Source organism: Taudactylus pleione, unplaced genomic scaffold (assembly GCF_031769625.1).
Source record: "Taudactylus pleione unplaced genomic scaffold, aTauple2 ptg000377l, whole genome shotgun sequence".
In the NCBI taxonomy this organism is placed as follows: domain Eukaryota; kingdom Metazoa; phylum Chordata; class Amphibia; order Anura; family Myobatrachidae; genus Taudactylus; species Taudactylus pleione.
In genome coordinates, this window is record NW_028284778.1 from 5,595,685 (window position 1) to 5,608,292 (window position 12,608).

Below are 12,608 nucleotides of genomic sequence, written 5' to 3' on the forward strand. Positions count from 1 at the left end.
CTGCCCTGTCAGCGGCTGTTCTCCAGATGGGGAAGGAGAGAAGGACAGCGCTATCAGCGCTGCCTTCTCTGCCCTGTCAGCAGCTGCCGGGGTGTGTGCGCCAGCGCTGGGCTGTCTGATCGCAGCTAGCAGTGATCGGCCGGCCCACGGGGAGGGACAGTGTGCAGAGGGACCAGGAGGTCCCTCTGTGATTGGCGGCTGCTAGAAAATTATTTTCCAGCAGCCGCCCACAGAACTTTCCTGACTGGTCGTATCAGATACGACCATGTCAGGGAAAGCACAGTCTGCCAGACAAGTGGTTAAAGTAGTGTAGCTGCTATAACATTTTGATGCCATCTATGCTAGACACCCTAACAGCTGACCCAGCCATGTTTGCATACACAAGTCATCATTAACATCAATATACGCTAAAGCCATCGCAGCTGCGAAAATATGCAAATGTTGCAGATGCTGAAAAACGTACTAAGACGCCCCCCTGCTGCTTTGCAAATGCAAGAATCTGCGTACAAAGACGCAACATAGGTCGCAGATCAATCGATTATCGCAGGTCTGCATAACCCTATGGATACTCGGAATGGGTGCAGGAACAGAGACGCTGGAGATGTTTATTGCATACGGGATCGCAGATGCAGACTGTGATGCGCTCCAAAAATGGCCATGACAAACCGGCGCGTTTTGCCATCACTCCCCATTACCTCCCTGATTGTTGATCACGCTGCATTAAAAAGTTGCTGTGACGCAAGTGCAGTTTAACGATAATCACTCAACTGCGTAAATAACAGCTCTGAATCGGGCACTTTGTTCTGAGTAGCAACGTAAATGCCACGGTGCTATAAAACCACTTTTATAACATGTAAATGCCATGGTGTTTCACCTAGAAAATGTGATAGAAATAGAGGGACATCACTCATTGTCTAGACCTACAGAAGATCCAGAAGGCAACATTTTTAGTTGGTGAAGACTTTAATACTGTCATCTCTCACTATCATCAAATATGGTGACTAGCTCCAATTCTCTTAACAAAGACATATGATTGGGGCTGGTTTGTCAAGACATGCGAAGATCGCTTAACCCTTCAGCCAGGATTGTCCTGTTGCAATGACTCTCACTTGGCCTGAGTCAAAGCACCCAAAATTAAGTCGATTAGCCAGTATTTTAAACAAATGGCTTAAGACCAGGGGCGTCTTAAGAAAGGAGGGGGCCCGTTTGCACTCCCCATGCAGGGCCCCTTCCTCTGTCCCCGGTGGCCGGCAGCCGACTGAGGTGGCTGGCCAGCCACTGGAGCATTAGTAGACTCCGGGCACTAGAGTGTGCCCGGAGTCTACTGCGCATGCGCAGTACGTTGGAACAATGGCCGCGGTGGCCATTTTCCGATGTTCTGAGCAGCGCTGACACCCGATGCGGGACCACTGACAGGCGAGTATAAAATAATATGGGTGCAGGGTGTGCGGTAACCCGCACACACTCCACCCATTATACATACGCCACTGCTTAATACTCATATTCAGAAGGAAGATGGGCCTATAATTAGAGCAGCTGGTCTTAATTATATTTTGTAATTACCATTATTCTAAACTTAGTTGAAAACGGGAACATTTTATTTTCATGTAGTTTATACCGATCAGCTATAAAATTAAACCCACCTGCCTAATATTGTGTAGGTCCCTTTCGTGCTGCCAAAACAGCTCTGATCTGTCGGGGCATGGACTCCACAATCCTCTGAAGGTGTCCTGTGTTATCTGGCACTAAGACGTTAGTAGCAGATCCTTTAAGTTATGAGGTGGAGCCTTCATGGCTTCGGACTTGTTCTCCAGCACATCCCACAGATGCTCGATCGGATTGAGGTCTGGGGAATTTGGAGGCAAAGTCAATACCTTGAACTCTTTGTCATGTTCCTCCAAACATTCCTGAACAATTTGTGCAGTGTGGCTGGGAGCATTATCCTGCTGAAAGAGGCCAGTGCCATCAGGTGATACCATTGCCATCGAGAGATGTACTTGGGCTGCAATAATGTTTAGGTAGGTGGTACATGTCAAAGTAATATTTATTTATTTTTATTTATTAACAGTTTCTTATATAGTGCAGCATATTCCGTTGCACTTTACAATTGGAAACATAAATTGAACAAAACTGTGTAATAACAGACAGATATATAGGTAGGAAGGCCCTGCTCGTAAGCTGACAATCTATAGGGAAATAGGCATTGATACACAAGGATAGGTGCTATATATCGCATTTTGATCCAACCAGAATGCAGAGTTTCTTGGTGGGCTGCATGTTCCAGTCACACAGGCATGTCGGCCAAATATCAGGAGGATGTGAAAGAAAGACAATGTGTGAGGTTATGTGTGGACTGTGAAGGGGATGTAATTAGATATGGAAGCTATGAAGGTTATGGGGGGGTTCTGGAATCTGATAAGCTTGCCTAAAGAGGTGAGTTTTCAGGGAACGCTTGAAGAATTGGAGACTAGAGGAAAGTCTTATTGTGCGTGGTAAGGCATTCCATAGAGTGGGTGCAGCACAAAGAAAGTCCTGTAAACGTGAATGGGAGCAAGTAATGCGTGCATGGATTAGAGTTTTTGCAGTGTCTTGTGTGAGATATAGTCGAATTTTAGATAGGTTTTTTAGATGTATGTAACATGATTTTGAGAAAGATTGAATGTGGGAAACAAAGGACTGTTCAGAGTCAAGTATGACACATAGGCAGCAAGCTTTTGGGGCAGGGTGGATTGTTGAGTTATCAACAGAGATCGAGAGATCAGGTTGGTAACTTATTGGCTGGTGGAAGTATAGTTAATTCTGTTTTAGAAATATTAAGTTTCAGGTGGCGAGATGACATCCAAGATAAGTGGCAGAAAGACATTCAGTGACACGGACCAATACAGATGGTGATAAATCTGGGGAGGATAGGTAGATTTGAGTATCATCTGCATACAGATGGTACTGAAATCCAAAAGAGCGGATTAGTTTGCCAAGAGAGGTGTTATAGATTGAGAATAGCAGAGGACCTAAGACAGAACCTTGCGGTACTCCAACTGATAGAGGTAGCAAAGAGGAGGCAGAATCAGAAAAACAAACAGTAAAGGAGCGATCATATAGGTAGGAAGAGAACCAAGAAAGAGCTTTATCCTTAAGACCTAGGGATTGTAGTGTTTGTCTGAGAAGAGAGTGGTCAACAGTGTCAAAAGCAGCAGAGATCTAGAAGAATTAGTAGTGAGTAATGACCTTTAGCCTTGGCAGTGACCAGATCATTTACTACCTTTGTAAGTGCTGTCTCCGTGGAGTGTTGGGAACGAAAGCCAGACTGAAGTGGGTCCAATAAGTTGTGTGAGTTAAGAAAGTGTGTGAGGCGGGTGTAGACAAGTCTCTCAAGTAGCTTGGAGAGGCATGGGAGCTGGGCGATAGGACGGTAATTTGAGAGAGTGTTAGGGTCAGAATTTTGTTTATTCAGAATGGGAGTAATCACTGCATGTTTGAACAGTGATGGAAAGATGCCAGTAGAGAAAGAGATTACAGATTTTAGTTACGGTTGGGATGAGCACTGGAGACAGAGCTTTACTGATTTGTGAGGGTATAGGATCTAGAGGAGAGGTAATAGAGTAGGAGGATGAGAAGAGTGTAGATACTTCATCTTCATTTGTGGGGTCAAATTAAGAGAATGTGCCAGAGGGTTCAGGTAGGGAATTGAGCAGGTCATTAGCTGAGGAAGAGCATACCATTTCATTTCGGATTTTATCAATCTTGTCCTTGAAATAGGAAGCAAGATCTTGTGCACAGATAGTAGCAGGTGGCTTGGGTAAGGGAAGGGTAAGAAGCAGTTTAAATGTATTAAAAAGTCACTTGGGGTTAGAGGCTTGAGCAGAGATTACAGATTGGAAATATGTTTGTTTGGCAGTGTCCAGAGCAGTACGATATGGATGAAGGCCAGGAACCGATGTTTCCCAGCAGAACATTGCCTAGAGCATCACACTGCCTCTGCCAGCTTGCCATAGTGCTTCCTGGTGCCAGCTCTTCCCTAGGTAAACGACGCACCCGGCCATCCGTATGATGTCAAAGAGATTTGTCAAAAAAGGCCACCTTCTTCCATTACTCCATGGTCCAGTACTGATGCTCACATGCCTATTGTACAGCCATGGTCAAAAGTTTTGAGAATGACACAAGTATTGGTTTTCACAAAGTTTGCTGCTTCAGTGTTTTTAGACCTTTTTGTCAGATGTTACTATGGTATACTGAAGCAAAATTACAAGCATTTCATAAGTCTCAAAGGCTTTTATTGACATTACGTTTATGCAAAGTGTCAATATTTGCAGTGTTGACCCTTCTTTTTCAAGACCTCTGCAATTCACCCTGGCATGTTGTCAATCAATTTCTGGGCCACATATTGACTGATGGACGCCCATTCTTGCCTAATCAATGCTTGGAGTTTGTCAGAATTTGTGGCTTTTTGATTTTCCACCCGCCTCTTGACGATTGACCACAAGTACTCAATGGGATTAAAGTCTTGGGGGTTTCCTGGCCATGGCCCCAAAATATCAATGTTTTGTTCCCGAGCCACTTAGTTATCACTTTTGCCTTATGGCAAGGTGCTCCATTATGCTGGAAAAGGCATTGTATGTCACCAAACTGTTCTTGGATGGTTGGTAGAAGTTGCTCTTGAAGGATGTTTTGGTACCGTTCTTATTCATGAGTGTGTTGTTAGGCAAAATTGTGAGTGAGCCCATTCCCTTGGCTGGGAAGCAAGCCCACACATGAATGGTCTCAGGATGCTTTACTGTTGGCATGACACAGGACTGATGGTAGCGCTCACCTGTCCTTTTCCGGACAAGTGTTTTTCCAGATGCTCCAGTCCAATCCTTGTACCTTTTGCCATCCTCCAAAAATCTTCGCCTCACTATGTGTGAAGATGCACTCACACCTGCCTGCTGCCATTCCTGAGCACGGTCTGCACTGGTGGTGCCCCGATCCCACAGCTGAGTCACATTTAGGAGACATCCTGGCGCTTGCTGGTCATTCTTGGGCGCCCTGAAGCCTTCTTCACAACTATTGAACCTCTCTCCTTGAAGTTCTTGATGATCCGATAAATGGTTGATTTAGGTGCAATCTTACTAGCAGCAATATCCTTGCCAGTGAAGCCCTTTTTGTGCAAAGCAATGCAGACTGCACGTGTTTCCTTGCACGTAACCATTGTTAACAGTGGAGGAACAATGATTGCAAGCACCACCCTCCTTTAAAAGCTTCCAGTCTGTTATTCTAACTCAATCAGCATGACAGAGTGATCTCCAGCCTTGTCATTGTCAACATTCTCTCCTATGTTAATTAGAAAATCACTGACATGATGTTAGCTGGTCCTTTTGTGGCAGGGCTGAAATGCAGTTCAAATGTTGTTTTTGGGATTAAGTTCATTATCATGGAAAAGAGGGACTTTGCAATTAATTGCAATTCATCTGATCACTCTTCATGACATTCTGGAGTATATGCAAATTGCCACCATAAAAACTGAAGCAGCGGACTTTGTGAAAACCAATACTTGTGTCATTCTCAAAACTTTTCGCCATGGCTGTAGGTGCTTCCGGCAGTGGAAAGGGGTCAGCATGGGCACTCTGACCGGTCTGAGGCTAAACAGCTGCATACACAGCCCATGTGCATCAATGAGCCTAGGACACCCATGACCCTTTTGCCGATATACTGTGAATGCCTCACAAGACTTGCCATTATGAAGAAGTTCTGACTCCGTCATCTAGCCAACACAATTTGGCCCTTGTCAGGGTCGCTCAGATCCTTACGCTTACTCATTTCTCCTACTTCCAACACATCAACCAAGAATGGAGTTTTTTCTTGTTGCCTAATATATCCCTGCCCTTAACACAGTGCCATTGTAATTAGATGATCAGTTATTCACTTCACCTGTCAGTGTTTTTTATGTGATGTCTAACCAGTGTATTATAACAAGTCCTGTATGATATTGGATAATAAAAATAATAATGTCAGTAACCTAGATCCATTATAATCTTTTTTTTCTCTATTTTTAGAGGATTCTAAGCTACTACCTTTTGGATATCACCCACTACTTCATTTCCTCACCCTTTTCTTTATATTTACATTATAAATAAAAGCAGCAATAACCGAGATAGTTTTACATTGGTCATTTTATTGAAAGTTTATAGTTATAATCCCTATGTGAGACCAATATAATCACCTAGTAACCCATTTGGTTCATGAGATTTACGACACGAGAACGAGGTGACAGCTCTTATGTTAGTCACAGTATAAAGTTCTAATATAAGTAACATAAACATCTTTCTATACCAGCAAAGGAAATCCACACACACTAGTAAAACCCACTAATAGCACAACAGAAATATGCATATATCCGGTGCTACAATAAAGAGATATAAGAAGATAGTGTTCATCTTAGCACCCTGCACCTGTCACAACCTGTGCAGTTCCTCTTTCCTGCCTGGGTTGTCACACTCTGCTCTGGTGCTTCTAGCACACTGGTCTGTATCACAGCAGTTTATTACATCAGCTGAGTGTGCTACAAGTACTAGGGTAGAGAGCAATATCCCAGGCACGAAAGAGGAACTGCACGGCTTGTGGCAGGTGCAGGGTGTTAGAATGAACACTAGAAGCTATAGTATGGAATCTCTCAGTTTTTCAGTTCCTTTATCTTCTACTTCAGGACATGATCCTATATCAATGTCAGTCTTCCAATTAGTTAATCGATCAATCTTCATATGTAGGGAAAAAAAGGAATACTAGTATAGTATTTTCTTAAGTGATATGGTAAGCCGCACTCTTGGATAGAAAACCACTCTCCTTTATGCAAACACCTTGCTCACCTGTTAAGTGCTTAGTAACAGCAAGACCCCCCTTCCTGCTAGGAAGCAGGAAGGATTGTATTTATGGGATTGTATTTATGCTTGTTTTGAAAACATTTAAAAAAAAAATTATAGTACTGCAAATTCCGCTGCAATTTCTATATTTCTTTTTTTTATGCAAACTATTTTTATTGAAAACAAAGTCAGTACCAGACACTGAAAAAGGCATATACCATCATAGTAAACAGTCAACAAGATAAAATGTTTACATAGAGATAAAGTAAATAACACAGTAACCATTATTCAGCCTGATACAAATCCACAAACAAAAATAGAAAATAAATAATTCTAGAAAAGAAAAAAAGAAATAAAGAAAGAAAAAAAGGAAAGAGAGGGAGGGGAAAATGAGATTGTCACCATATCTATGAAAGTGAAATAGGAGGGGGAGATGAGGTGGATATTATATTTTCAGGACCCCTTAAACTCCAGCCAATCAAGCCAGGAGGCCATAAAGGCAGAGGAAGTCAATTGCGAGGAAGATGTAAGGTCTTCCATAGTCATGTAATGGTCAATTCTCTGTAACCACCTGGAAATAGGAGGTCGCACAGGAGACCTCCAGAAACACGGGATAGTTGCTTGTGCTGCATTCAGTAAATGCCGGAGTAAAGATTTCTTGTAAGGACATGTCCATTAAATTAAACAGCCAAAACTCAGGCGTGTCGGGATGGGGGAGACCAGTAATCCTCTCCGATATCTCACGGATACTCCGCTAGAAGCCAGCCAAGACCGGACAATGCCACCAAATATGCAGCGGAGTGCCTGGTTCCTGACTGCACCTCCAGCAGAGATCAGAGAGACCTGGAAATATTTTGGTGGAGAATAGTGGGACATCTATACCATCGAGACAAAATTTTGTATTGCGTCTCAAGTACCTGTATTAAGGAAGAGCTGGCAAAGGTATAACTACATATCCGGGACCACTGGTCCTCCATCAACTCCATGTTCAGGTCCATATGCCATGCAGCAACATAAGCAGGCAGAGTATCGGTGAGACCCTCTAGACAGAATTGATACAAAATGGATATTAAATGTCTAGGCGTCGTTTGGGAAAGACACAGTGACTCAAATGGAGTTGGATCCCACCAATCCTTACGGGTCGGCATCGAGGAGACAAAATACCTAAATTGGAGATAGACCCAAAATGAGTTAAACGGAAGACCAAATGCACCCTGAAGATCTGTAAAAGATCACAGTCCACCAGCATCCACCAAGTGTCCCAAATATGAAATACCCACAGAAGACCAAGCAGAAAGTGAAATAGGTGACAGCCCAGGTGGAAAATCAGGATTATATAACAAAGGAGTTAGTAGCGAAACACCAGGGTTAAGAGGGGAAGCACCTAAGTTTTGTCCAGCATTTAAAAGTAGGGTCCATTGTGGGATGACGGAAACAAGGAATTTTTGTAAGCCGTGGAATGACTGGGATGGGGATATTAGCAGAATGATCCTCAATAAGTGGCCATTGCTTAGTGGCTGGACATCTAGACATCGCCACAATTCTAGCCAAGTGTGTCGAGTGATAATAACTAAGAAAATTAGGGAGTTGAAGACCCCCCTTAGTGTGACTTTGGACAAGTATCCTTTGTGATAACCTGGGCCTACTGAAACCCTAAACAAATTTCCCTACTATACCTTGAAGTTCTTTAAAATAAGAAAGTGGGACCATAATGGGGAGTGTTTGGAACAGGTGAAGAATTTTTTACAAAACATTAATTTTTACAGTATTGAGCTTGCCCAGCCAAGAAAGCCAAAATGACGACCATTTCAGAAAGTCAGTTTTAAATTGGACTAACAAAGGGGAAAAGTTAAGTTGAAAATGGTTAGAATTGTCTTTAGTAAGGATGACTCCTAAATATTTAAATTGATATGGGTGCCAATGAAACGAAAACGCCGCCCTCAGACCCGTCACTACAGAATCAGGTGTTGAGATATTAACAGCCACCGATTTTGCAGAATTGATTTTAAAATGAGATAAGAGTGCAAACTTCTGAAACTTGTGCATGAGAGCAGAAAAATAGGTCACCGGGGCTAGAGATGGAATCAAGAAGATCGTCAGCAAACAATACCTATTTATGTTCAGTGGTCCCTACCTGGACCCCTCTGATGTCATCATTCGCCCTGATCACCCTTGCCAAGGCCTCCATACAGAGCACAAAGATCAAGGGGGACAGCGGACAGCCCTGTCGGGTACCATTTTGAATTGGAAAACACTTGGAAAGAGCCCTGTTAAATCGCACCCTGGCAGAGGGAGAACAGTACGTATAAAGCAAGTATACAATGAAGATAATGCGGACCCAAACCCAAGTGCCCAAGAAGACCCTCCATAAATCGCCAGTTTATTTGGGTGAATGCCTTCTCCGCATCGGTAGACAGGAGTACCCACGTGGCGAGGTGAATTAAATCAATAATTTTGATATTGTTAACTTTAGCTTCTCTACCGGCAATAAATCCAACCTGGTCCCCAGGAACCAAACCTGGCAGGAGAGGTCCCAACCGACTGGCAAGAAGTTTAGCAAACAATTTTAAGTCTGTGTTCAGGAAGGATATTGGCCTGTAACTCAAGCACTGGGCAGGGTCCTTCCCATCTTTAGGAATAATTGAAATATGAGCCTCAAGACTCTGGAGGAAAAAAGTTGTGTCGCCCGAAACAGCGTTACAGGCCTTTTAGAAAAGGGGCATGAGAGTGGCACTGTATGTTTTATAGTAACTAATTGAGAAGCCATCTGGATCAGATAGTAAAAGCTTGTTAAGATGCCAGTTCCACAGCCTGGGAGGAGCCAAGTGGAATCTCACAGAAGCATACACTAGGGCGAGGTCTGACCATGTGATTTGTCCAATCTCACTGCTAGGGTAGAATTGCAAATATCTGTGATCAACAAGAAAATAAACAATTCGGAAATATACAGAATGAGGAGCAGAACAATAAGTATAATCCATAACAGTAGGATGTTGTATCCTCCACAAGTCTATTAATTGATGGTCATGGAGAAGTTGACTCATTCTGCGGCAGTCTCGTATCCAAAAGCGAGAAGATGCAGCAGGACAGTCAAGGGTAGGATCTAGAGACCAATTGAAATCACCCCCCAAAACAAGGTAGCCCTCCTTTAGAGTCTCCAGAAGGCATAGAACTTTAGCAAAAAACTGGTACTGGTTACAATTGGGGGAGTATATATTAACAAATGTATACATTTGGGCAAATACCTTACATTTGAGGACCTGATACCTACCTTCCGCTAAAATGTGATGGGAAATCTCAGAAAGTGGTAATCTACGGGAGAGAAGGATAGCTACGCCTAAAGATTTTCCCAGAGAATTATCACTACGAAAAGTTTGAGGGTAATAGTAATTACCTAATTTGGGAGAAGTATGTAATTTAAAATGCATTTCCTGTAAGAACGCAACATTTTACCCTTTCTGATCTAAGCTCTCTAAACAGAGCAGAGCGTTTTTCAGGGATATTAAGCCTAATAATTTCGATCTACAGGTGCCAAAGAAACCAAGGTAAGGAGGATACAAAAAACTGTGGTAGAATATACTCTTCAGAGGCATAAATCGCCTGTTGATCCCTAAGCAAAGTAGACATGGTGACAAAAGGAGGGATTGGAGTATGGAAAAAAAGAGAACAAAAAAAAAGAAAAACAAAAACATACATATAATAAACATAAAATAACAGAAACAGATATAAACATTAATGTGACACAAAAACCTCTGGTGGACCTAATGGGTTGACTAATACTACCCATGATCCAAAAATGCGATGCAGTATAACTCAACTGGGGTAAGATGGCCATAGCCACAATCCGGGAATGAAGGAACAATTATACAAATAACAGCTCTTGTCGACATGGTGTATAACCAAGAAATGTGATAAATAGTGAAAAAAGAATACACATAACCTGTCTGGAAGTAAAACAAGAGTAGCATCACAGAAAGATTTTCAAAAGGCATATAATAAGTTTGCTGTAAAATATGAAAGGGGGAAAAACCTCTGAGTAGGAAAATAAAACAAATACATACTTGGCAGGAGCACAATATATGTATATATGGGGGTATGCAACGGAGCCCGAGTGGTCAGCAAAGGAACATCAAAGTCTATGATCACAGAAAACAGTTGCTGAACACTAAACACGGCAGTCCCATCACCTGAGGAAATGAAGGAGTCTCGCATATAGTCAGAGAAAGTCTTCAGGTGACAGTCTCCGAGCAATCAGGGCGAGAAGGTATCCCATGTTTGTGGCCACGTACCAGTTGCCAAGGTATGTGTTGTGCAGGCAGACAAGGATGATCAAAGCGAGAAGACATTTGAGACCAATCAGCAAAGGACGGCTTTGCGATATCAAGGGCAGAACAAAATTTGTGCAAATCTTCAGGATCTTGGAGAGTAACCCGACGACCTTCATGGGAAACCTGAACGCTGAGCGGAAAACCACAACGAAACCTAATGCCTTTCTGTTTCAAAATATCAGTAAGTGGTTTAAGAAGGAGTCTCTGTTACCCCCTTATCTGAAAATCCCCAATTTCTTTCATGTCTCCCTGTCGAAACTTCTGGTGCTAAACAAGTTCCACAGAGTCCTGTCTGCTTCTCCCCATGTCCAGACTGAGAGGGACATAGAGTTTGAGGTCTCCCAGGTCTTGGATTCCCATCTCCACAGAGGACATTTGCAGTAACTACTAGACTGGAGGGGCTATGGCTCAGAGGAAAGTTGTTGGACCGATGCCCGAGATGTCCATGCTCCTGCACTCATCAAGATGTTCCATGCTGCCCATCTAGAAAAGCCTGGTGAGTGTCCTGAGGCCACCTATAATGGCCAGGGTTTCTCGGCATGGTATTACCTGTGAGGTCGTTGTGGCGGGGGGGTCTCTGGCAGCGGTGCTTGTGTCTGGCGAGGGGCATTGGCTGCGCGTGGTCCTGTGCGGGCACATTGTCACTAGGCCTGGTGAGGTCGGCGGTGTTTCCGTTCTGTTGGCATGGGCGCAGCCATCTTGCCTGCGGCCATTGCGGCGGCCTCTATTATCTAGATCATCCAGGCGTCGCTGCATGAGCTTCATCCTCCTGAGCATTTATAGAGATAGTAGTATGCAATTGAGAATAGAAAGTGTCAATACTCCCAACATGGTCCTCCAAGTCGGATACTCGATGAGTTACTTGGCAGATGTCCGCTTGAAGCGCAGAGATTTGTTTTAACCGTTTCACGAAGGTTCGTTTCCAGATCCAAAAAGTCTTGCCTGGAAGGGAGGTCTTTTTTGATGGGGAGAGTATGAAGATGAGCCAGGACGTCCGCCATGGTGATTTCTGCACCAGAGTCAGAACTGAGATGGGCTGGAGAATCCATGCATCTTGTACTATTAGGCGAATGGGACGAGCCAGATGGAGAGGGGGCGTCCTCAGAAGAAGCATCAACGTCTAGGGTGAGATAACGATACAGACTAGGCTGAGAAGGACTGTCACCTGTTTTCTTAGCACTGGGCATCTGAATCCCTTTTTAAATTTTTCCCGTCGAGATGTTACAAAAAGAAAACAGCAAGTAAAAAGTATATTCACAGCATCATAAGAGGCTGCATTCAAGAGCTGGCAATTGGGAGAGCTCAGCACATCGTCCAAGAGAGCCCACGGAACACCGCTGAGATCAGTGGACAGAAAGAATACTCTGGCGCTTATTACTTAAAAATATATAAATATATAAAAATATCCAGCTAGATTAATATAAATCTCAGCAGCAGAGAATTTGAA

At 43.3% G+C, this 12,608-nt stretch overlaps 1 protein-coding gene across 1 annotated transcript in view; it reads left to right on the forward strand.

Moving 5' to 3' along the window:
* LOC148508074 (uncharacterized) overlaps positions 1-12,608 on the forward strand; it is a 97,857-nt gene that overhangs the window by 51,996 nt on the left and 33,253 nt on the right. Inside the window, exons 12-13 of the mRNA XM_088445071.1 lie at positions 11,149-11,342; positions 12,228-12,286. Of these exons, the coding sequence (XP_088301197.1) occupies positions 11,149-11,342; positions 12,228-12,286 (253 nt within the window). The remainder of the gene's footprint in view (positions 1-11,148; positions 11,343-12,227; positions 12,287-12,608) is intronic.